Source organism: Coffea arabica, unplaced genomic scaffold (assembly GCF_036785885.1).
Source record: "Coffea arabica cultivar ET-39 unplaced genomic scaffold, Coffea Arabica ET-39 HiFi ptg000003l, whole genome shotgun sequence".
Taxonomy (NCBI): domain Eukaryota; kingdom Viridiplantae; phylum Streptophyta; class Magnoliopsida; order Gentianales; family Rubiaceae; genus Coffea; species Coffea arabica.
The window spans coordinates 53,691-79,884 of NW_027266153.1; the positions used below are offsets into that span (position 1 = coordinate 53,691).

At 34.8% G+C, this 26,194-nt stretch overlaps 2 protein-coding genes and 1 long non-coding RNA gene across 6 annotated transcripts; 2 read left to right on the plus strand and 1 right to left on the minus strand.

Moving 5' to 3' along the window:
- The first annotated feature begins 756 nt into the window (after positions 1–756).
- Positions 757–3,549, plus strand: LOC113722082 (uncharacterized). The gene is made up of 2 exons (XR_003456500.2): positions 757–1,209; positions 3,158–3,549. It is a non-coding gene; the product is annotated as an uncharacterized lncRNA (long non-coding RNA).
- Positions 3,550–10,514: 6,965 nt separating this feature from the next.
- Positions 10,515–14,260, plus strand: LOC113726112 (glutamate receptor 2.7). The gene is made up of 5 exons (XM_027249649.2): positions 10,515–10,874; positions 11,041–12,365; positions 12,534–12,843; positions 12,937–13,328; positions 13,419–14,260. Exons 1-5 carry the CDS (start codon positions 10,580–10,582, stop codon positions 13,860–13,862), a joined length of 2,766 nt encoding a protein of 921 aa, XP_027105450.2. The 5' UTR covers positions 10,515–10,579; the 3' UTR covers positions 13,863–14,260.
- A 565-nt stretch (positions 14,261–14,825) lies between these two features.
- On the minus strand, positions 14,826–25,983 carry LOC113726113 (apoptosis inhibitor 5-like protein API5). Of its 4 annotated transcripts, XM_027249654.2 has the most exons (18): positions 25,313–25,453; positions 23,345–24,879; positions 22,668–22,767; positions 22,480–22,545; positions 22,313–22,412; positions 22,125–22,190; positions 20,282–20,379; positions 20,125–20,199; positions 19,659–19,808; positions 18,703–18,768; positions 18,554–18,619; positions 17,322–17,432; positions 16,889–16,978; positions 16,698–16,804; positions 16,000–16,114; positions 15,836–15,901; positions 15,651–15,754; positions 14,826–15,184 (listed from the first exon to the last, which is right to left on the minus strand). In XM_027249654.2, the coding sequence occupies exons 4-18, from the start codon at positions 22,486–22,488 to the stop codon at positions 14,959–14,961; spliced, it is 1,449 nt and encodes a 482-aa protein (XP_027105455.2). In that variant the 5' UTR covers positions 22,489–22,545; positions 22,668–22,767; positions 23,345–24,879; positions 25,313–25,453; the 3' UTR covers positions 14,826–14,958. The 4 variants fall into 4 exon arrangements, with proteins under 4 accessions (XP_027105455.2, XP_027105452.2, XP_071929561.1 ...); XM_027249651.2 differs by having other exon boundaries at positions 22,313–22,545; XM_072073460.1 differs by having other exon boundaries at positions 22,313–22,545; positions 23,345–24,785; positions 25,313–25,451.
- Positions 25,984–26,194: the final 211 nt, after the last annotated feature.

Below are 26,194 nucleotides of genomic sequence, written 5' to 3' on the forward strand. Positions count from 1 at the left end.
GTGTAGAAAGCGTTGTTGGAAGTTCACGTCCTCTTACAGTATAGCGGGCATTTGTTCACGTCCTCTTGGATATAGCGGGGACCGAAGTCCCCGCTATATCCATGCAAAAGTCTCGGTCCCCGCTATATCCATGCAAAAGTCTTGACATTTGACTCTTCAACAATTTTCTTGTGTTCTCATCTTCCTGCAATTGCATCTGAAATGACGTACATACATGTGTACATTTAGTCATTTACTTTAGCTTGAAATATAACGTTGAAAATAAACACAAAATCAAAAAAAAAAAAAAAGAAAAAGAAAGGGTGCTTCTTAAACTTTCTGACCCCCCCCCCTCTGAAAATAGAAGATCAAAATTTTGACCTTTCAGAAAAATCAAATTTTAGATCAATGTATTTCAACATTTACCCTCAACAGGAGAACATCAGGACAATGCTATAGTGCCTATAGTTATGGTAACGATATTAGGGAAACCTACAATAGTAGGTTTCTATTACCTTTAGTGACAGATCAAATTTTTTAGCGACCTTTTTAAATATTATACGTTACTAATTAATATTAACTTTAGTAAGTTTTTAATTAAAACTAGTAAGTATATGCCTGAAAGATAAGTTTTAGTCAGAAATAGAAATTTACACTTTGATAATTTAATTTACTTATTATTTGACAAAATTTACTTATATTTAAATTAAACTTACTAATACTAAAAGTAAAAAATGTACATATTTAAGTTAAAAAGTCACTCGTTTCTGAAAACGATTTTGGGTTCCTGAAACACTTTTGGGTTTCATCTCTTTAAAGTCATCTACCTTCTTCTTACTTAGTTTTCAGTTCCAACGATACGATTGAATTCCCAGGCAAAGGTTTCCACTTTGGTCTACATTTCTCTTGGTTACAATTGAATAAATTTTCTCACTTCAAAATTTTCATCTTTAGTTCAAACTTTCCCTCTATCCTTTCTCATCGATCGACTGTTTTTGGGTGCTGCCATATGCAGACACAATAAAAGGGAGCATCTGTTACTTCGATTCGACTCATCATTTAGGTTGGGAACAAGGTCCTCCGGGTGACCAATTAATAAATTCTCCGAATCAGATTCTGTTTTTTGGGTGTTGATCGGCTGTTTTTGGGTGCTACCATATGCAGACACAACAAAAGGGTTTGCGACGGTGGTAGCCAATCAAAGAGCATATGAAAAATAGTAGTGACGAGGTTAGACCATCATGTCCTCTTGAAATCGTTTGATTATATTGCTGTAATTTATTTATATTTCATTTGTTTTGTTTGTCAAGACTTTCTTGCGAAATCAAGGCTGAGAATTTGAAGATTTTTCTGCAATTTTGGGGCTGAAAATGTCCACCGAAACATCTAGGAAATGGTTGTAGTTTTGATTGTCTACGGGTAAAATATGCTTAATAGCCATATGACTAGGCGTTTAAGTTAAATGTGATTAATTTGTGAATGCATATAAGATGTTTGGTGAAATGTCAAAGAGAAATTTCTGTGTTATGATTGCTACTCTGTGCGGGTGAGAAAATTAAAAGTTCTAATTGCCAAATGGAAATGGCAGTCAAATTGTTAAAAATCTGATGGGAGGCTTCTTAAATTACTCCTTTTTAAGCATACCATTCACTTTCAGCCGGCACATCCTACAAAATATTTGCACTGCAGTCCGCATTTGGGAAATTAATTCAAACCAAGATATCGGAAATATTTCCCCTAAGAATTACTCTGGATGCAAATACTAAAACTCTAAACAGAAATGATGTTTATGATTCTTTAACAAGTCAAGAAATAGATGGACCAACCATTTTTATGGATGAGAATTTGTACTTACCAGTAAGTTTAGCTTGCCGTCGAAGGTGGAAGAGACGTTCTTTATTAGTTCCTCTCTTTTGTTCTTGAAGCCTTATCGCAAGTTGAACCATAGAATTTGAAACCCTTTGCTCCCCATTCTTGCAGCCTTTCATTAAGTTCCTTTTGGTTTCATGAACATGTGTATACTATGGCTCCAAATCCTGCTAACTCTTCCACTATGGAATGGCTGAAATTTTGGGTCAAATAGTTAAAATGGGGACACGCATTTTGGATGTTGCATTAAAGCTACTAGGGACATAATCGCACATATATACTAGAACAAGTGAAGGAAGTAAGGATTTATGTATATGAAACAAGATATGACCGTGATTGGGTAGGTTTTTCTGCTCATTAAAAGTTGTCCAATTGGTTGTTAACAGTTAACATACCCTTTTGAGGAGTGAATGAGAAAACTAATGTTGAAATGAATTTACTAATTTTTTGATATAAATATAAATACCAGGAACTATATTTGAAGAAATTTGCATTAGATGGACCTTTGTTTAGTCTAAGTACTAAATAAATTGGTGAGTAGATTCTTACTGATGCTCAAAATGAGCCGTTTTCTCCTATTTTGAAATACCAATTTTATATAAAATGTCGTGAGGCATGTAGAATTTTGTTGTTTACTTCAAATTGGACTGGCATGTCCCCTTTTATTGAAGATGCACAAATAATTGTCTGGGATGGTATATTACATGGGATTGAATCTCCCCCTTCTTTTTGGTTCAAGGGTAACTGAAACAAAATAGGAAACAGTGTTGCAAGATATCTAGGTAAAACTATTCATTTCTCTTCTGTTGATAATATTGATCATCTACTTCAAACTGTTTGTTCTTACTCCTAAAGCTAGTATTGTTGGTTTACTGGGCAAAGAAGGTTTGGACTCTCTAGGATTCTTGGGGTTCTTCTTTTGTATGGCAGCCATATGCTTGATCTTTGATATTATTACTTATTAAATCTCAGATCATTCTTAGATATTTGAGAATATTATTAGATAATTTTAATATTGTCTTGATGATTGGAGAAGGGTGGTTTGGTTTCTCTGAGTTGTTCTTGTGGCTTTCAGCCTTATTCTTGATTTTTATTCTTATGTTCTCAAATAAATGAATTATCTACTTCGATTTTTTCGAGCATTAAAATTGGTACAGATGGTTTACTATAGAAATGTTTCTCACATGGCTTGTTCTGCTGCTAAAGCTTAGGGGCTTGAAGCACGCATACATTTTACTGTTATTCTTGTCATCATTTGGTTATTTCCGCTTCCAGATATGCTAAAACTGAAAGTCATGTTCTTTTTCAGGACTGGATATCTCAACGAGATGGAATAAGTGAAATGAAGCAGGGACGATTAGCATTAATCATGAAATTCCATATGGATGGTTCTAGTCAAACATGGGGTGCATCGGACACAGTCTCTCTTTTGGTCTTAGTTGTTATAGGTGTTTTCTGATTACGCTACTACTTTTGTAGTTGTGACCCTGTCACATTTTGTTCAGCTTAGTCAGGGACTATTATGCAGTAGTTGTTCTAATGCTTAACCATGATAAAACCTCGGTAGTTTTATATAAGTAGCTACTTACTACATGCTACATTTTGCTGTAAAGTACTATGGAGGATGCCCTTACCACATTAATAGGGGTGTAACATCCATTCTGTCGTAGGAGCACGTACTCTTATTGAGTTCTGCGAGCATTGGAAGTTTTTACTCCGAAAAGAATGTATCACTTCGTTTCGACCAAAAAAAAATTGTGGTGCTTTCCTATATAGACTGACGGCACTTTTATGAGAGAGCATCGGCCTTTGTGAATTTAAGTGCCGCGATTTCCTCAGTAACCCATTAGCAGAAGTCCAAACAAATAGTATCTTCCCACGTCATCTACGAATAAACAACTAATCCACTTTTCTATTTAATGACAATTTGCCATTAGGAATAATGTTTGCAAATTTCTTTTGATTATATTTAGGGGTGGTAATTTCTGATACGACCTGAAAATACGATATGAACCTAACACGAAATTAATTGATTCGGATTGAGATTTCGCGGATTCTGGTCAGAATCGAGTCGAATCCGACGAACCCGAAAAGAAAACGGGTCGAATTCGGGTTAAACCATGGGTGATCCGATACGACTCGATCACCTTTTTATGAATTAAAAATTATTTTACCTAACTAAACTAAGTTATTCTTTTTTTTTTCAAAGGCATTAATCACTTAATCCTAAATGAATTTATTTAACTTATTTGAAGTTGAAATTATTATATTTGGACAAATAATGTATTATATTATTTTTTTAGTTTTATACTGCTTTTATTTATTTTATATTTGGTTTGGAATAAAACGCTTTTAAGGTGTTTTTAATTTATTCTAGATTTAGTTTGGGATTATTTATTTAAATTTTTATTACTTGATTATGTAATTAGTCTTGTGCAAATTAGAAATTACAGTGGTAAATTAATAAATTAAAATTATATTTTGGGTCATTCGGGTCGTCCCGCTAACCCGACAACCTGGAATTTTTAGATTCGGGTCAGATATCTTGACCCGTTTCGGGTTGGCGGGTCAAGTTCGGGTCAGCCAGTTTTCTATTATACATGAGTCTCAACCCGACCCGCCACTCCGATTTGGATCCGATTGCCACCCCTAATTATATTGGTAAAAAAATAACATATTTTACAAATTATTCCAATTTATTTAGAAAATGTTACTAATTTCATTAGAAATTATGAAATGTAATCACGGTTTATTAATTTTTTACTAAATATAAATACTACATACAAAAGGAAAAGATATTTGACTTTGTTTTACTTTGATTAGAAAAACTTGTGGTAGAAATAACGAATTAGTGACAGGGGTGCAAATTTCAAATCAACAACCAACGTACACTTAATTACGATAATTTTTTAGTTGACCAAACTAATATATGCCATAAAGTAGTAAGATTTGATCATTTTTTAATTGGCAATTTTAGCAGTTTATATACCATTCACCTATAAAAATTATGATTATTATAAAATGACATTTTATAATAATTTACATACTATTTGCCAATTAAAAGTAAGTTTGATAAAAAAAAATGCATATAAATTCATATTGTAAATGATACAAAATATATTTGAATCTCACGAAACTTAATATGTGGGTAAATTTACTATAGTTTTCAAAGATTATGCCACATTAGTACAAATTTAACTTTTATACTTGTGACCTAGAAAATAAATTTATTAGAACACATAACCTTTGTAAATGATACAAACATTTATTAAAATGCTTAAAACACATAACATTGATGAATGATACATACAATCATATATTATACATTTACGTTACCAACAATTACTAACTATAATATTAAGTTTCAATCATTAATAAAAAAAATCTTAGCATTATTTTAAATAAACTTCCTAATACTTGTTTCATATAAGTTTCTTTAAGTAAAATAGTAAATTTATGCCACAAACTAGTAAGTCTTGATGATTAACCAAATTTACTATTCTATCAACAGGATTTACTATTAATCCGTGAAACTTACTATTACGTGAACTAAACTTACTCTCCAAAAAGTAAGTTTCGAATATAGAGTAGTAATTTATTTTTTTTAAAAAGAAGTAACTTTCATTTTTATTTCAATTTACTTCTTAAGACATAAATAGGATAACACTTAGATGACCATTTTCGATTTATTTTTTATTTGCTTTTAGCGACCATTTGATTATTTGATAGGTCTATCCACCTAATTAGGATAACACTTAAAAATAAGAATGTAAGTTTTCTATCTAAAATAATAAGTTAACAGTAATAAATTAATAACTTTTATACTTCAAAAGGTAAGTTGGAATGAATATTAAACTTACTTTTTAAATAAATAAATTACTACTTTATATCCCAAACTTACTTTTTAGAGAGTAAGTTTAATTCAAGTAATAGTAAGTTTTTATACATAAATAGTAACTCTTACTAATAACATGGTAAATTGATTAATAATCAAAACTTACTGATTTATGGGACACATGTGCTATTTTATTTTAAAACATATTTCAAACTAGTATTAGGAAATTTATTTGAAATAACGATAAGATGTTTTATTAATGATTAATTCTTAGTACTTTAGTTAGTAAGTACTCATAATATACCTGTATAATACATGATTATAGGTATAATTTTAAAAAATTATTTATATATTTTAAAATACTATGAAAAATAGTTTGACTTTTCACATAATCTTGTGAAATATGTAATAAAATTTTGTCGTATTATAAGCTTTTAATCATTTTCAATTTTTGAAAAGTTTGAAAGTTCGAATAACAATAACAACAAATCCTCCTAGTCATATATAGAATATTACTTGTTTATATATCAAAATTTTTATAATTTAACACCTATGAATATAATAAGATGATAAAGTTTTAATAAATTTACATCTGAGACACAAGAAATAATAAGAGTAAAAGCCTAAACAAAATGAGAAATAATATAATAATAAAAATGACAAAATTAGTATAACAATTAATATAAGAAAATCAGTATGATCTGGTTTTTTTCCCTTGGGAGATTGTTCATAAGAATAGGATCCAATAATTATAAATGAAAATCACATGCATGTATAATCTATTGTATAATTTAAATTAAATTTAGTTCACCTATAAAATGTTCCTAAAATAATTAGTACACTATGATATATGTTATTTTAACAACAAAATTTTTTTTTTTACTAAAAGTCTGAAATATCCATAACATATGTATGAGGGATATTTTACCATATTTGTATCTCACATCTAATCATGAAAGTTAATTTGAGAAAAACTATTTTTGACAATAGAATTATTTTGAATTTAACCAACGAGTTGAGATTTTTTAAACAATAAAAGTGAAATATTTTGGGAACTTAGTTGTTTATTTTCCCATAATTAAAAATTTAAAATATGACAAATTATTCTTACATATTTTATAAGGTCATATGCAAAAAAAAAAAAAAGAAGTTTTCATAGTATGTTTAAAATGCTTCAAACATATAACATTTATAAATGATACGTACAATTGTAAGTTTCTTTAAGTAAAATAGTAAATTTATGCCACAAACTAGTAAGTCTTGATGATTAGCCAAATTTACTATTCTATTAACAATATTTACTATTAATCTATAAAAACTTACTATTATTTGAACTAAACTTACTCTCCAAAAACTAAGTTTCAGATATATAGTAGTATTTTACTTCAAAAAAACAAAAGTTAGTTCCATATTTATTCAAGTTTACTTTTTGAGACATAAAAGTTACTAATATATCGAGTTAACTTACTATTTTTTATGCAAAACTTACTAACCAGAATTTTAGGTACTATTTCATTTAGATGACCAGTACAACAGGTAATCAAATGGTCGCTAAAAGTATTTTTACCTGTTATATCAGGTAAAAATAGTTTCGTTACCATAACTATCGTTACTTCAGACTTTTCCGTGTACATTTAGTCATTTACTTTAGCTTGAAATATAACGTTGAAAATAAACACAAAATCCAAAAAAAAAAGAAAAAAGAAAGGGTGCTTCTTAAACTTTCTGACCCCCCCCCCCTCTGAAAATAGAAGATCAAAATTTTGACCTTTCAGAAAAATCAAATTTTAGATCAATATATTTCAACATTTACCCTCAACAGGAGAACATCAAGACCTTAAGGAGGTTTTGGGAATGATCAAGGCTTGGGGTAGTGATAAAATCATTGGGATAGTCAAATAATTGGTTCGCTCTTTGTGATACTTTACATGTGCAACTCTCAACTATACATATTCCTTATGCTGATGATGAAAATCTAAGACCCAGTTTTGACCGAGTCTTTTGCAAAAAAAAAAAAATAATAATAAATTTGAAATAGTTTTTCGACATATAATGGAATAACCTTTTCACCTTACATTCACACACATGCAGTGTATTTTTTCTATAAAAATTTTCAAAAACTCTAATCCAAACAAGCTCTAAAGTGCCAACTTGTAATTGGGATACCGAAAAATCCTATTTTATTCTAAGGTTTAAAAATTCGACTAGATCAAATGAATATTTTGACACATTATTTTGAATTTTTTTAATAAGTAAACGAGATTCAAACCTTTGATCTACAATTTAAAAAGAGATTTAATTTTTTATTTTTTTTTTGGTGAACATTGAGCCAAAGCTCGGCAGTTGAGATTAGGATGTACGCGAACCGAATCATAATCGAGTAGTTCGGTCAACGGCTTGGCTCGAACTCGGGTTGACCGAGTTCGAGCCGAGTCTCGAGCTGCTCGATTGTCATTCGAGTCGAGTTTCGAGCCAATATTTTGTCGAGCTACTCGTCGAGTCGAGAGTATTTAAATAATATATTTATAATTTAAATAATATATATGTATTATAATTATAAAATGACCATTATGAGTATAAGTTTTACGGAATTTACATTCGAGTCGAGTAAAAAAACTCGATTAGACTCGACTTGATAAGACTTGACTAAAGATCGAGCCTTATCGAGTCGAATCTCGAGTTTAAAACGAGTTTTTCGAGTCAAATTTCGAGTATCGATTTTTGTACTTGGTTGAACTCGAGCCTAGGTATATATGAGTCGAATCGAGTTCGAGTACAGCAATACTTGAGTTTGACTTGGCTCGATTACATATCTAGTTGAGATGCCCCGAGTGCCAGGGCACTTACATTTGAGAATATCTCAAGCCGCCATGTGTCTGAAATATAGCACTGAACAGGCCAAAATCTTCTTTGGTGGTCAAGATTCCGTGGTCCAGACGTTAATTAAGTGTCTTCCTCCTGGAGCTTCATAGTGGCTGAAAAATCTAAACACAAAAGTTAAAGAGATTAAGGGTTGGAGTTATATGAAAAATCTAAACACTTTAGATATCTTTGGGTTATTTTCCTCTTATTTTCGTTTGAGTCTTCGCTGGCTCCATATACTGTCTATCTTTAAAAAAAAATATTTATCGCTTTATACGCGAAAATGAAATCTCCTTGAAAACAATAAGCCACGTATTGATATGAGAAGAAGCAAAGGTTTGTGTGTTATTGTGCTATTGATTTTGATGGAAAATTCTAATCACATATAACTTCAACGTTCAACTTCACGCCTTCGGTCATTTTATAACCCATGTAAAAATGTCCTTGACCGTTGACTCTTCCACCATCTTCCTGCAATTACATGTTCAGTGACATACATAACATAAGGCTTGGTGTGATGATAATATCGGTGACGCATGAATCTACTTTCAAACAAAAAGATTTTTTTTTTTTTCTGAACTAACAATATTGAAGATTCTAAGAGCCCTCCATTGGGCATGAATCTAACATTAATATTTGAAGTTTTCAAAGAAATCAAAGATACCGTTCATCTCTTTGACCTTTGTTCCCTTTTCTGGAAATAAAATGTTTAGATTTTTCAGGCATTGTGGAGCTCCGGGAAGCAACCAAAGGGCTGGACCCCGGAATCTTCATCACCAAAGAGGATTTAGGAACTTTTCTTGTGTACCCATTTTATCATTTAGAAATGGGATAATCCCCGAAGGTTTCTCTTAATATAACATAGCATTCTTGAGATTTTGAAAATATCACTTACTTACCTTAATAATTATAGAATGATGATATTAACCCTCTCTTAATGCATTATTCATATATCAAATAAATGGAGTTCAAAAAATTAGAGAAAAAAATAAAATTCCCCTTCTTCTCTTTCCCCTTTTTGCAGCATTCTCTCTTGCTCATTTTTTTTTTTCTGAATGACTATGTAGTTTTTTATTTGTAAATTCCAGTAAATTGAATTTTGTTTATTTTTGTGATTATTTTGTTTATTTTTGTGATTGTGATCAAGTGGGATATGATTTCTTTATTTATTTTGAATTGATTTAGTCCAACTTAAAAGCTTGAGCCATGGGTTGAGGAGAGGTTGGAAAAAAAAAAGGTTCATAAAAGATCGGTTTTAAGCATATAGCGTTGAATTGATGCTAGTGTTTTCTTTACAAATATCTTTTTTATTTTACAATTTATATACTGATGGACAATAGCTTTGTGATGTGGTGGTACTATTGGAGATTTTTTTTTTTTAGTTGGTGTTATTATTTTTAAGTAAATAAAGTGTCTTAGAAGTATTTTTATTTAGCAAAATGAGCAAAAGGGTAGTTTGGAATATTTGTAAATTTTGTTACACAAATAACAAAAGTAAGGGGGCTAAGTATTTTTTAAAATGTTGGAGGTACTAAGTGATATTAAGAGAAATCTCAGGGGAGGTTTTTGATATTATCCCTTTAGAAATTCATTTTCCTCGTACTTCCTTGAAGCTTCTTCGTTAACTCCATTATACACGAAAACGAAACCTGTGATTAGTGTAAATCTCCTGGAAAAGAATAGGTCTGAATTGGTCACCATATATTGATATGAGGATATGCTAATTTTTCTGAATTGGTCACCACATATTGATATGAGGATATGCTAATTTTTTGTCTTATTGTGCTATTGATTTTGATGAAAATTCTAATAAAATGTAAATTGAAGAAGTCATTTTAGCCCACTGCTGCTGGTCTTGGTTCAAATCTACTTGTTGCAAAAGAATATGACCATGGACTTTTCAAACCTGCATATTTAGTCAAAATACAATTTTATTCTGTTTCCAAGCTTTTGCTTATATTAGCTATCTTTCATCCTTCGTAGGTTGAACTACACATTTCATTTCCAACTGCTGTGCAAAGAAAGGATGAAAAAATGGCTTTCCAACTACTTATCAATAGTACAAATATTAAGTGCTCTAATGTCTTGTTCCTTGTAATGAAACTATGCTTCCTCATCATATGCTTTCTTCAGTCTGCTATAGGAGCTGGCACTCCTCTAGAAACCATCAATATTGGTGCAATCATAGATGTTGATTCCCGAGCTGGTAAAGAGCAAAAAACTGCCATGCTGGTAGCAGTTCAAAGTTTCAATAGTATATCAACAAATCACAAACTCACTATTCATTTTCGTAACACCAGCAACTATCCAATTCATGCAGTGTCTGCAGGTGAGTTCACCTCTTTTCCGCTTGTTTTCTTCCTTTAGTTGCTAATATTGGGAAAAAGCAAAGTTCATATTCCTAAGTCCGATTTTTCTTCGATGTCAACTTTGGTTAGAAATGCTTCTGTCATGTCTAATTTGAGATATTTTGTGCCCTTGAAACTCTTTTGCAGCTGAAGAGCTGATTACACAAAAACAAGTGCAAGTTATAATTGGGATGCAGACATGGGAGCAAGCTGTTTTGGTTGCTGATGTTAGGAAAAAAGCTCAAGTGCCAGTTCTTTCATTAGCACCAGCTCCTAACAGACACCTGTTCATACAGCATAGATGGCCTTTCCTGGTACCAACGGTTTCCGATGGCTTCGAACAGATAAGTTGTATTGCTTCTATCATCCGTTCTTACCACTGGAGAAAGGTTGTAGCAGTCTATGAGGACAACACATATGGTGGTGATTCTGAAATGCTTGCAATACTATCTGAGGCCCTTCAACCTGTTGATGCAGAAATTGAGGCTCATTTGGTTCTTCCACCAATGTCTTCTGTGTCTGATCCAGAAGGAATAGTCAGAGAAGAGGTAGAAAAATTATTGATGACACAATCCAGGGTGTTTGTTGTTCTTCGATCTTCATTATCACTAGCCAATCATTTGTTTAGAGAAGCCAGGAAGCTAGGATTAATGGGTAGAGACTCAGTTTGGATAATTGCAGACACGCTTTCTAATCTCCTAGATTCTGTTGACACCAACTTCATCTCCTCTGCTCAAGGTGCTCTAGGAACCAAATTGTACTACTCGGAAGAGGCTACTCCTTTTCTGGATTTTAGACGTCAGTTTCAGAAAGTTTTTCGATTGGAATTCCCAAGTGAACATAATTTGGAGCCTGGAATTTATGCTCTACAAGCATATGATGGCATCACAGCTATTTCGAAAGTTGTGATGGAATTAGGCAGTAAAAGTAATACTAGTACTTCAATGCTACTGCCAACGATAATTCGATCAAACAATTTCACTGGCTTAACTGGTGATATACATTTTCATAATGAGTCACTATCAAGCCCACCAATGTTTAGGATTGTCAATGTTGTTGGCAAGAGTTACAAAGAACTTGGCTTTTGGTCATCAAGTTTTAACTTTGCAGATAGCCTTGAATTGGAAAATGGGAAGATAAATTTTAGTGCAGTTGATGGTGTTCAAACCATGCAAAATATGACTGCTAGAGTAAATTGGCCGGGGGAATTAGACAGAATCCCAAAAGGTTGGGCAATGCCCAGTAATGCAAATCCAATGAAGATTGGAGTTCCAGGACGAACAGTTTTCCAGAAATTTGTAAAGGTAGATTGGGTCGACAATGACAAGAATGGTGAGAGGAAGTATGACGGTTTCTGCATTGATATTTTTGAAGAAATACTTAAACTTTTGGAGCAAGAATATGCCCTCCCTTATGAATTTTATCCCTACAACGGCAGCTATGACCAGCTTGTTGACCATGTCATCAATCGGGTATAAACTGTTCCTTGAAGTTCATCAAATTACTGGTCTACATGAAACCACCATTGAATGTGACTAATGATATTTTTAACCCTACTCTTCATTTTGTCTGTTTTTTTTTTTTGGCAATCTCTTTCTCAAAAACTGAGCCTTTTGTTTTTCTTTCATGTTTCTTTGAAGTCCTTTGATGCTGTTGTTGGCGATGTAACAATACTGGCCGAGCGATCAAATGATGTGGATTTTACCCAGCCATATGCCGAGTCAGGCTTGTCCATGCTGGTCCCAGTGAAAAATGAAGCTCAGATGCCATGGATGTTTGTGAAACCTTTCACTCGAAACATGTGGATTGCAACATTTTCAATAATGTTCTACACAATGATCGTGGTATGGTACATAGAACACCAAACTAATGAACAGTTCAAAGGCCCTAGGAAAGACCAGCTCGTAACTGCAATCGGGTTCACATTCTCCACTCTTTTCTTCGCTCACAGTAAGCAAGCCTTCTTGTTATTACATGCGGATACAAAATTCCACAGCTCATCATGAAGTGCTTTCCTGAATTTGTATCTTTTTTGTCCAACAGGAGAAAACATCAGAAGTAACTCTACTAAAGCGGTGGTTATGATGTGGCTATTTCTGGTGTTCGTAGTAACCTCAAGTTACCAAGCAGCTCTCACTTCAATCCTTACAGTCCCCAGGCTTGAGCCTCGTACGACTGATGTACAATGGGTAAGGAAAACAAATGCAGCAGTTGGATGTGACGGTGATTCCTTCGTAAGGGATTATTTGCAGAATGTACTTCAACTTCGAAACATCAAGACCATTGACAACGAAGACGCTTATCCTGCAGAATTTGAGAGCGGCAACATAACAGCAGCATTTCTTGAACTGCCTTATCAGAAGGTTTTCCTGGGAGAGTACTGCAATGAGTACACTGCTGTTGGACCTACTTACAGAAATGGAGGACTGGGCTTTGTAAGTAGTCCTTCACAATCCTGTCTTCTAGTCAGAACCGTTAATGGTTTAAAACACAGTCTAAAATCATTTCTCCATGCTCTTCTGCAGGTGTTTCAGAAAGGATCTCCAATAGCCCGTGATTTTTCCAAAGCCATTTTAACTCTGCAGGAGAATGGTAAGCTTAGGAGCCTCGTAGAAGAATGGTTAGAATCATCTATGAACTGTTCGAGTGTCGATGAGTCTGGTAACCCTGAGAGTCTGCGCTTTGAGAGCTTCTGGGTATTATACCTTATTTCTGGTTCCACTTCCACTTTTTGTTTTGTATATTTTATTACGAAAAGATGTTGGAAACGCCAGGAGGCCTATCAGAATGGTGCTATTGTGGGTGATAAAGGAATAAAAGGTATCGTGGATATGGTAGTAGAACTAGGACCGTACTTGCGTCGCAGATCAATGGGGAGAGATGGGACATTCGCTCAAAGATGGAGTTCCTCACGGTGGGGTTTAGTAAGTCCCACAGACCCTTCAGAGCATTTTGAGGCTGCTCCATAAGGGGAGTTGAAACGCTTGCTGTGGTGTGCATGCATATTCGTTCAGGGGGTACAGGGGAGATGTCGTAGGAGCTCTGACTTTCAATTTTCCTCAACCATATCAACAGCATTTTGATAATGCCTAACATGTAGAAATAGACATTACTCATATGGATTGTTGACAGAATAGAGGGAACTTTCGTTTTTTTTTTTTTTTTTTTTTTTTAATTTCTTAGTGCTTGAGAAGAAAGAATGGGTTGAAGGCAAGCTCGCTGACTTCTTGACATAGGCTCCGTAGATGCATTACAGAAGCTAGAGAACACGTTCTTCATCCATGCCTTGTAATGTTGTAGGCTCCGCTTCTAGGGAGCTCTCTTTGAAGGAAAATAAACTGCTTCTCTAAAGCATTTTCAACCAAAACATTCTTTTTTTTTTTTCAATCCCAGAAACACAGCGCTTATTAAAAATAAGCCACAGTATAATTTACTCGAAACACCCCAAAAAACAACCATTGGAAAAAAAATTTCACGGAAGATTAGTCCAAATTAATCAAACATGATCCAGTCCTTCACCTTCCAAGTTCAACTACAAGTGACATCTATGAAACAAACAGCCCTTTAAGACTCTATCGTAAATTAATGCAATGGCGCTTCGCTTGCATGCGTATTGCGTAAAGTGTCGAGGATTTCTTTTTGTCAACTAGAATGGAAGTTCAAAGTAATCCTTGTGACACAGTCGACCCTAATTGCTATTTAGATCTCCCAAAGTATAACTCCAACGTTTCCTCCTCCAGAATTGTTCTTGAAGCCGAATGCTTATACGTTTCACAGGATTATCATCCTCGCGTGCGCACAGACACACAGAGAGGCGGTAAAGGAAAAAATTCGTAAGCAAACACTTTTTGTGATGGGAGTTTATTTGAGTGATTTATTTAAAATAATTACTATAACACTTTTTGTAATATGATATATGCGAGATAAAAAAGTGATTAAAATTTGTGAAGCAAATCATTTTATCTCAAATCATCTCAATCCAAACACACTAACTAATTATTTTCTGTCAACTAGTGTATAACCATTAGAAAGTGCAAGAAATATGTCACAAGGAACGACCTGTAGCTAGTAATAGCCCCGTCCCCTACCTCGTCCACCTCCACCTCGGCCTCGACCTCGACCCCTGCCTCTACCCCTGGCCCTGCCCCTGCCTCTTAATCCACTTCTACCCCCATATGCTGAACCTTCAAATGGCCTATTAGCATACTGGTTCTGAATTCCACCATCACCACGTCCCTTTTTCACGGCATTGTTGCTAGAGCCATTCGTTGTACCAGCAGGGCGTTTACCTCTGCAAACAGAAGGAAAAAGAATACGAAGGTGAGAAACCAAGCACATGTGATTTGATTACTCGAATTGACCGGAACACTAATTAAGTTCCACTTTCAATTGCTTAGGTAGGCTGCAGTTCAATTCATATTTACATTGTACTAAGCTTCAAAGGTCTTTCTTTCTATAAGTAATGCCTGTACCTTAGAAAGGAGAAACAGAAATCTTCAACTATTTACTATTGTGAATGTCAAAGAATCTCTATTGTGCATTTGCTTCCACCTTCTTTGCCAATGTTCCACCCTTTTCTCAAGTACCCAGGATTCTCTCCCAAGTATAACACACTACTCATTACCAGGACTTCAAGAATGATCACCGCATAACTCACAGTCCACATTTATATGATCGGAAAACATCAAAAACTCTAAACCAAAAATGTAGTTGAGCTAGACAATCTTGACATGACAGCTTTGCAGTTCCAAACATACCCGGCTGCAGGAGTGTTTGATGGAGGAGAAAGTTTCTTAGTTTCTTTCCAAGATAAGTCAATTCTCTTGTCACCAATAAATGATGGTGATTTTGAATGCAGTGGCTGCATAATCAAGAAATTGTCAAGAGCATTAGTTAAAGTATTTCTATATCAGGAGTCTACAGGAATTTTATCCCCATTCACCTGTGTCATAGCCAATATGTTGTTACAAGTACGCAACCCAGTTGTGGTATTCTGCTTCTGTGTCTTCTGAAATTTGGTCAAAGGGAAAAAGAAAAATCAATTAGGACACACTAAGACATAAATAATCCAGAAAATAACTCTTAACTCTGGCTTGGTCAACTCACTATGCTGGCCTTTGCTTCCTCAGAAGTAGCAGCCGTCAATGCTTTGTTGTGCTCAGCCATTCCTTGAGTTAATTTCTTCATGGTAGCCCTAGCTAGCTCTTCCACACAATTTAAGCTGTAATGGAAACAAATGAACATCAACTTTCAAACCTCCTTCCCCTCTTTCCCTCTCTCTCATACCACATGCCCAAACCCACACAGACAAACACATATAAGCTCTGCAGAAGAGGAAAAGAATTACTGAATATTTTCAGCTTCAACTGTCAAAGGATGTCACAAAGCAACAGTTATCAAATATATGCACTAAAATAAATTGCATTTTAGAGTTTAGTATTAAATTAAATTGAAGAATAAATGGCTCTATACTCACAGTCCCTCTTCACTCGTAGACTACAAGACATTTCTAACTACAGAAAGAAGATTTCCTGATGCTCTCTGTCACATGATATTGATCTTTTCTGAGCAATTTTGTCCCAATTCTGTACAATTACTGAATGCAGTAGACTAGTAATTATCTTTCCTCTTCATTCTGAATTGCATGCCTCGTGTAGGAAGTCACAAAACTATACATGATAGGCAATTGCCCAGTTTATGCATTATATTCACAGGGAAGAGAGAGAGAGAGAGAGAGAGAGAGAGAGGGAGGGAGGGAGGGAGGTAAGGATCAAAATATTGTACTGCTACAATCAACAAACTACCGTTCTATGAATTCTTTATGATACTCTGAGAAGTCCTCCCCAAGCCTATCAGAAGGTTGGCCAGTCACAATCTTGTAACCACACAAGCTGTTGGTGGCATTGGGTGCCTATTTAAAGGAAAAGAAGAAAAAAATGAGCAGTGTAAATGGAGAAAATGTAGTAGAAATTGAAGGAAAGAGAGACTTTGTGACCTTGTAAGCTAAATGGTGGAATGTATACAATAAGCACTCGACATAAGTGAAGTTCATCTCTTCTCCTGTTTTTCTTATAGGCATGTATTTCTGAAAAAAAGAAATAATATCCAATCAATCAAATAAGCAGTATTTTTATACATAGTTATAAGGGAATAGACTCATTCTTCATACTGTAAATTGAAGGCCTCTCATACTAGTATTAGAGGAGAATAAATCAAGACTCAGAATGAACAAGACTGTGGCCACAATGAATGTATAAAGATAAAAATCTTTATAATAGATGCATATAGCTAGACAGAGAGGGAGACATTTGGGGAGAGAAGAAAAAATGTTTTCTTTCCAACCATGCTTGGGTCTCATATATTATGTTCTAGGTGCTTTACAAGCTGTAACAAATTAGTCTTCCATAAGTCGTAAACTATATACTTGCCTTCAAAAGCTGAACAACAGAGGGAAGGATTTGTCTTGAATCCTGAGGTGTGGTGTAAGGTGAACTCTCAGCAAGATCCTTGAGCAGGTCAACTTTCCATTCTTCAGGAAGCTGCCAAGAAAGAACTTAAGAGAAGATTTCAAACAATAGAGTGGAATCTATACTTGGACGTGAAAAAAACAAATAGCCATTAGGTAAGTTTAAACAGATTGGTAAACAGCAGAAATGTTTGATGAATTTCTATATGGGAATGAATCCATGAAGTATATCCGTAGCGATAAGGTGATAAATTTGCCCATCAAAGTGCTCTTATTCCATCTTAGACAATCATGCAAAACAACAACATATATTTAGCTCATGACTTCCCCCAGTTACCAACCAGAACATGCCAAACAACTACAAATCTGTTTCATCAGCATGGTCACCACTCTTCATCGAAAGGTTGATGCATATGTATAGTCCTTAAAGAATGGCAATTATGTCATGACAAGTGAATAATAAGCAGACTGCCTCTACTTAAGTTATTCAGCGCTCAATGACAGCAAGAATTTCTGTATATCAGTTTATGACATGAGCTAACTGAATCCACTAAATATAGTTATCAGAATAATTCACTAGAGAAGATAAAGGCTACCAATACTGTATGCTGGAGGGGTCTGGGTAAAGTAATCAAGGCTCATGTAAGGATGGAAGCTGAGGCTCTTAACAAATGAATAGCCAATTTGATTGGAAACAAGTGCCTCGAATGCTCAGATTTCATGAGGCCAGACCAAATTCAAACCACTAAGTAGACCTATTATTTGAAGGGCATCTCAGAGAATGTCTTCAGTTCAAACTGCATTCACCTCTAACCATCTCAACTATGCGCAACTGCTCTACTCTAGCTACAGAGTTGGAAGTCAGACAAACATTGAAACCCCTTAAGACAGTTTTTTAAATACTTCGACTTCATTCTTTCTCACTTCAAGCAATACACTTCAATAATCCAACCAGCCAAAAAGAAAACCAGGCAACAAGAAAGTGCAATCTCATTCCGCAACAGCATATCCTAATGATTTCTCAAATAATAACTGCAAAGATGGGGATCAGCAGCAGATTATGCAAGGACAAACCACTATAGGCACATAAAAAAGTAGTGGGATTTCCTCTTAGAGCATTTAAATATCAGATGAACAGCCAGACATTGTTAATGAAACAGCTAAATCCTGCTACATTAGGAAATGCAAAATTACCTTGTCAAAAACAGGAAAAATGTGCTTGTTCAAGTAATTAAGAAACTTGCCATTGGATGCACCCCTCTGCATGGGAAACAGTATTTCAGCTCAACAGACCAGTCTATAATTGACTCAAGAGGGCCATCAAGGTAAACAATAGCACAAACCTCAAAAAATGGGATAGCCATAAACAAGCATGCTATTAACCTAGCAATGTGATCCCCATCTGAAACCTGCATTTTAGAAGCCATCATTTCAAGAATTGCTGTAGATAGATTATACTACAAAACCAAGCATAGGTGCATAAGATGGGAAGGGAACAAGAAAGAATTATTGCTTCTATGCATGGCCAAGAGTTTCACTTGAAAATGTCAGAACCTTGGTTACAAAACTAGCTTAATTATATGAGAAAAATAGTGAGATTCAGATGGCATCATGACAAAAATGTCCACAGGGAAAAGGAAAATTTAACGTAGGATGAAAAGAACATGTGAAATGTAAAACCCACCCAATAAACTACAGATAACATGACAACATTTCAGCAATGCAGTAGTTTGGCAGAAGCCATCTTGTAAGAGTTAGCCTTTTCTTCTTGCATTTGGATATCGCATACAAGTAGCAAAATAGTAGACAGGACTCTGTTAAGTCACTAGATTGCTATGGTAGTATCTTTAAGTTCAACTACCAGACAAACATAGCGATGAAGATCCCCTGCACTTCGAAAGCATTGTATATGGTATCTTCTCTTCATCAATCTGACAAAAAGGTTAACCTTAACCATGCGGTTGAAAAAGGATCAAAGAAGTCTACAAGAAGATTATCTGCTTCCAGTGAATGACATCCATGTACATATGGCAACAAAATCATGTCTCAAGTTTTGTAAATATGAATATGGTAAGTTGATGTGCTCTTCACACTCTTAAGGATCTTAATAATGGTCAGCCCAAAAAATTATTAATAACAAAAAAAATTATAATAACACTTGCCCATAAATGACATATATTTATTTGGAATGCTTGTTTTGAGGGAACTTTTCATTTATTTTCAGATGGGTTTTGAAGGGGGGAGGGGGGGGGTTGCAGCAAGAGTCAACCATGTCATCAGGTAATGAGCAATTGCTTACATCGAACTGAGCATCAAGATCAGCTTGGCCTTCAATGATCTCAATGAGCTCTTGAACACGCTCAGGAGGAGCTTTTTCTCCAAATATGCTTAAACTTTTTAAGAAATCCATAAACATCTTAAATTCTGCTCCCGTCACATCTTGTAGACTCTGCAAAAAGAACTAATCAGTTTCTTACCCTTTATTTCCTTTTTTAAATCATCATATCAAACAATTCAGACTACCAGCTCTGCAATAAGCACCCTTATTCGTCCTCACCTAGCAAATTCCTTTGTTAATATTGAAAACATTACAATCATCAACACGAAGACATATCAGCAATTTCCATAGGTATAAAACAGAAAATTTGTCTAAAAGAAGAATTGCAGTTAATAATCAATGCTGCATGCTTGGCAGGAATTTGCAAACTGAAAGTTCTATGGTTCAACAGAGGAGCAATTGGATTAATACACACAGAGAGACGTACCTTTTTAATCAAATCAGTCATGTGTCTTTCCATTAGCTCTGGTGGCTTCAGCAACTCAGTTTTAAGAGGGAATACCTAAAATAAAGTATGTTGATTAAATATAAAACCAAAAAGAGCAGCAAAGTTCATATACTGAGCCATGTAATTTTCACCCAACCTTGTCTCTGATAAAACTTAAGGTTCTCTCTCGAAGATTCTCATCAGTCATCTGCTCATCAACACTCTCAATGTGCTTAAATAAGGCTGTCAAAGAAGCTGCAAAAGAAAGTTCAGTTTACCGACTTGATAAATCTTGAGTGGTGGTTAACCATTGCAGTGATTCAACCAAACACAACAATTCACCCACCCCAAAAAGGCTAAGATTAGAAGGAAATATAGAAGATAGAAGACCACATATCAAATTATTAGACGGAAACAGAGTATTGCAATGGGATTCCTTTTTACCAATGGATTAAAGATTGTACATACGGCATGATCTCTATAATTCTAAGACAATACCTCTGGATCACCGAAGACCCAAACAAGGTGCTAGTATAATATGGAATCCCCACCCCCCCTCTCTCCCAAAAAAAAAAAAACTAAAACAGCATTTAAAATATATTCATAAAAAGATACATAAACAAGCAATGTTACAAAACCATCGAACATAGTGGTATCACTCTGATGTGAATTGGTCATAGCAATTACCCTTGCTTGAGTTTTTTTATCATTGAATGTGAAATGATATGAGAAAAGCTCCCAAACTAATGGAACAATCACCGCATCTTGTAATGTGTAGCCTAAGACTCTAATAGCCATGAGCCATACTCCAAAGTTCTAGTAGGTATGAATTGAAGTTTCTAGTGAAACATATATATTAAGTCAAAGCCATATGTTATATGTATGTATCAGCTAACCAGTCATTCATATACATGTGCCTTCTGATCAAGGAAACCAATCATTGATACACGTTTGCCTGCTGATCAAGCCAGTTTAAGTGGCAATGTTCACAGTGCAACAAGAACTTTTTATATTCACCCCACAAAAAACAAAAGAAAAATCGTAAATTACAATGAACAACCATGGACAACTGAACAAAAGTGGACCATAACCTACTGACATTCATCCTAAGTTGTAAGATTTAACACCAATCTGCGATAATATAATGTAAAGAATGCTAATACCAAGCTAAACCTAATCGACATAGAATTACAGAGTCATGTATTTCAACCAACAAAATTTGGAGCTTACATGACTTGAGTTCGACCACTGCAATGAAAAGTGGAATCTACAGGCACAACAGTCAAAGAAGCATGACAAACGACTAAAGTCTGAGCATTGGAGTATGTTTTTCTCACATAATATATATATATATATATATATATATATATATATGGTAGTCAGAAGTTGACCAAAGTGTACTTGTTTAAAGAAATAAACTCTATCAAGTGATCACTCATGAGCTTGTACTTCACATGATTGTTCTCTACATAGCACAAGAAAATAAGGATACAATCACTCATATACAGCAAAAGTAGGAATCCTGAAAACAAATAGAAACTAAAGCATCAAGGTATAAGCACAATGTTACACCCTCTAAAGCTAGTCCAGTGGCATCATTCTAACATCTACACTATGAAAACATAAATATGAGGCTCCAAATTCAAGAAGGTAGTTTCAGTGTATGTCACCAAACCAAATCCTGGAGGCAGTTCTATTCCTGATTAGTATTTTTTCGGACCGAATAAAACTAAAAAAGGATTTAAATGTGATTATCATTTTCAGTAACCATAGACCGATCAAGAGCTACACCAATAGCTGATATCCTGAAACCGTATCTAACCTGTGGTCCATCTTTGGATACCAATTAGGCTTTGAAACATATCAAAGAAAGATGTAGCATTCTCAAATCAAATAGAATAGAAAGTTTGAGACCTATATCATTCTATTCTGTATTGACTGTCCAGTAAAAAGTAGAGACAGAAAAACAATCAGTATTGTGTTGCATCGTACAATAGTACCTTTAACATCCTGCCTCAATAAGGATAAAAGAGCCTTATGTACTGCATCGCGCTCAACATTCTCCTCTACAAGCATCAACCATGTTTTTAGATCAGACATGAACAACATTAAAGACAACTGGAAGTTCAAATACAAAAACTAGTTTACCAGCAGTGAGGAGCTGGGCAAGAACAAAAAACAAATTTACCAGCAGTTAGGAGCTGGGCAAGAATATCAACAATCTTAGAAAGATGTTCAGGTGTATCTTTGCAGAAAAGAGGAAGTCCACGAATTGCTTGCACGCAAACCTGCAAGATTTGATTGGAAATCAAAAGCACAATACAATCAGTATTGTGTTGCATCGTACAATAGTACCTTTAACATCCTGCCTCAATAAGGATAAAAGAGCCTTATGTACTGCATCGCGCTCAACATTCTCCTCTACAAGCATCAACCATGTTTTTAGATCAGACATGAACAACATTAAAGACAACTGGAAGTTCAAATACAAAAACTAGTTTACCAGCAGTGAGGAGCTGGGCAAGAACAAAAAACAAATTTACCAGCAGTTAGGAGCTGGGCAAGAATATCAACAATCTTAGAAAGATGTTCAGGTGTATCTTTGCAGAAAAGAGGAAGTCCACGAATTGCTTGCACGCAAACCTGCAAGATTTGATTGGAAATCAAAAGCACAATATTTAGGAACAAATACAAAAGAGTGTCATCACAGTTCATACAAGCACTATGAGATTACAGAAGAAAGTTTAGATTCACTTATGCAAATTTCATCATATGCAAGCAAATAAGAACCACTATAGAGGCCATCAAATCATATCAAAGAACAAACCCGACAATATTTTCAAAGCAAAAGGAAAATTACCTGTATGCGAACTTTCAAACTAAATGAGTGTGTGCTCATATAATCTCTGTGCATGTATGAGAGAGAGCGAGAGAGAGAGAGAGAGAGAGAGAGAGTAAGTAGAAGCTGCCCAGACTTCTTAACCGTATCCATAACAGCAAGTCAAAATTACTTCACGTATCCGACACTTTTCAAACACATCAGATACCACACGAATGTTTAATAGAATCTGATATTGAAAACTAACAAATTTATGGACAAGTGCTCATGGATAGTCAATTAAACCTTTCTCATGATTCATGAAACAAAATAAGGAAAGAAAACGGGTTGCAGCAAGGTTTGCAGCCCATTTACAAAAAAATTGAAAGAAATAAAAATCACCTGCTATTCTAGCAATACAATGGCAGATCACCCAAAAATTTAACTCCTAAGCATATGTTGAATAGGATAATGAACATTGAGCATTATAAAAGGTTTTCTCCACTCTCCAGAGTCACATTCTTGTTGTTGTGCCTTCTGAACTCCTTCAATACATTTTGTTGTTCCTCTCCTTCTCTATGCTACCAAAATTAATGCAAAAGGACATTAATGCAAATCCCGCTAATCTACCTCATGCAGATGTTCCAACTCTAAAAGAAATCTTTGATCTAGCTCGAAGCTTCTCAGAACATCATATCAGTCGCCTACAATGTGGATCATGAGCCCTATTCTCTCAAAATGTTGCAATTGATTAATTGTCCCTTCATTCTCATTACCAGAGCCACTGACATGTAGCCTTTTAGGAGAATTCATTCATGATCTGTTACGTGACTGAAAAAAGCAAGCCTAAAAGATAGCAGCATCAGACACCAATTTATGTTTCCACAGAAAAACAGTTCATTCTGTTATAGTATCTTCACTGATAACTTCCTACATGCAACCCAAGCCAATTTCTATCTTCAGCACTAACAAGTAATTGCAACTCAACAGACTCAGCATGTATGCTTGCAAAAAATGTATATCTTCCTGATACAGCAAATTACTTTTAGAAATAGGCTGCAGGATGCCAATTACCCAAAGATCTTAGCCATGCAGCATTTTGGTGGGTAAAATATGGAGAGGCGTGCTTATTCATTTTGGCATATGTTGTTTAAACTCCTCCCATCCATTCCTGAAGGTTTCCAATCTATTAACTGACAAATAATGTTGATTTCTTTAGATGTTGATCCTCCTCTCTCAAAACCCATTAATTGAAAACCAAATCCTCTTTCTCCACATGGCTTTCTCTTTATTCACAAACAACCTCCACTTCCCTAATTTCTCAAGTGAATGGTGGATGTGTACCATTAAAAAGCAAGGTACACCAACAAAATTTGGGTGTCAACAATCATATCAATATCAGACTGTTCACTTGCAGGTACACGCATGAGTGAAATGCTGCCAGCTAAAGGATCTGAAAACGGCATCCTCAGGAGGGAATCAAGGGTGTAATAAGCCTGAGGAATGAGAAGAATTTTTTTGGATGTTCACCACATTTCATTCTGTATCCATCTTACACATAGATCAGGTTCCCAACTATTTGGAACTTTTTATACGAGAACAAGAACAGACTCCTTTAAAGAAAGTACTGCAAAAGCTTCCATGATAATGCACACGACGGCACTGATAAAATCTATCTTCTGCCTCAACAAGATCATAAAAGTCTCCATCTTCCAAACACACAAGCTGAAGCTCAACCACCACCTACCCCAGCCAGTTGCTGCTATATCATGCAGAAAATAGACCACCTAAGTCAATTATGAAGAAGGCAATATAGTTTCCCTGATCTTTTTGCCAAATAGTCCTACACCATAAGGAATCCACAGATCAGGCATTTCAATACTGTTTCTCTTGCTGCTGCTTGAGTTCCATTACACTTGATGTTTAGTAGTATCAGGCTATTAAAAAAAAAGTTTAAAACTAATGAATATCTGCTAAATTGAGCAAGGCACCAAGTCTAAGCCTTCAACAAAAACAGAATCATGCAGCTGACCACATTTTAAAATTCTATTTTAAAAAATTAAATCTTTTCCACTTCCTCTGTTCCAAATTGTGATCTTTCCCACCATTACTTATGAACTTGCAGAAAAAAACAGTTGAAAAATTGCTTCATTCAAATATATATCAACTTTAAGCATGTACTTGCTGAAAATAATTGTTGCAATTAACTAAGAAAATTCCTCCTTCATTCTGCTCGATTCTGCCTAAGAGTTCAACAAGAACAATATCTACAACTGAACACTATCAGATATACTTAAATTGTATAATATCATCATCAATAAGAAAATTTCGAAAAAAAAAAGATGAGATTAAGATTAAGAAAACGCTGACCCCGAGTTCTTCAGCTTCACATAAATCAAGATGGGCATCTACAGCACTGACCGAAAGACTTGGGAAAAACTTGAAGAACCTGGGGATCAGTTGAGCAGCTAATTGCCTAGCTTTAATGCTGGTACTGGTTGCCGCCTTTATTATATTCTCGTAATCCTCCACATGCTAACAAACACCACATTCATATCAATCACCAAAATTCGCAGTCAAAATTCAATCTTGCAGCAAATTATTAAAACCCCAAAATTCAAAAATCGGAGAGAAGTTGGGGGCACCTGAGTCTTATCCTTGGCTTCATTGAGGCGTGCCCCGTACTCGTAGAGCTCATCTATGTCCTTGGCCTCGTCGGAATTCTCGGTCATCTTACTTCAGAGCTTCTAAATTACTGCTTAATTTAACTACGTGACTGTGTGAAAAGATGAAGGTTAAGGTTTAAGGAATTGGCTAAATTTGTCGAATCAAAATACAGATTTTGTATCGATTTGAACGGAGGTTGATTTGGTTGGATAGAACAGTGTGGAAAGCGAAGATTGAGACGGTATAGTATTACCTTCCAGAAGACTTGAGCATTATATAGTGGCGGTCCCCTGGAAGAAAGAGGAAAGCAGAGAAAGAAGTGAATTTGCAAACTGTAAAAGCTTGAGGCAGGTTTGGTCTCCTAGACCGTAGAGACCAAATTTTGCCACATCTACGACTCTTAAATTTTACCTTGGCAAATTACCAAAAGGATTTTCTTTTTCTGAAAAATATTACTACTAATTTCTTGGTTTTGACCTTTGAGGTGCATTTCTTCGATTAGTCCTTGAATCCACAGATTACTTTTTATTGTCTGGAACTATATATGTACAAGATTGAAGCGTGAATAATTATTTCATAATTCAT

Excerpts from the sequence above, each read along its gene's own strand:
- LOC113726112 (XM_027249649.2), top strand. The coding sequence starts at position 10,580 with ATGGCTTTCCAACTACTTATCAATAGTACAAATATTAAGTGCTCTAAT. Across the intron at positions 12,844-12,936 it reads CACTCTTTTCTTCGCTCACA|GAGAAAACATCAGAAGTAAC; the intron begins GTAAGCAAGCCT and ends TTTGTCCAACAG. Across the intron at positions 13,329-13,418 it reads GAAATGGAGGACTGGGCTTT|GTGTTTCAGAAAGGATCTCC; the intron begins GTAAGTAGTCCT and ends GCTCTTCTGCAG.
- LOC113726113 (XM_027249650.2), bottom strand. The coding sequence starts at position 25,674 with ATGACCGAGAATTCCGACGAGGCCAAGGACATAGATGAGCTCTACGAG. Across the intron at positions 20,200-20,281 it reads TAAGTTTTATCAGAGACAAG|GTATTCCCTCTTAAAACTGA; the intron begins GTTGGGTGAAAA and ends ACTTTATTTTAG. Across the intron at positions 17,433-18,553 it reads TTTTTCCTGTTTTTGACAAG|CTTCCTGAAGAATGGAAAGT; the intron begins GTAATTTTGCAT and ends CTTTCTTGGCAG.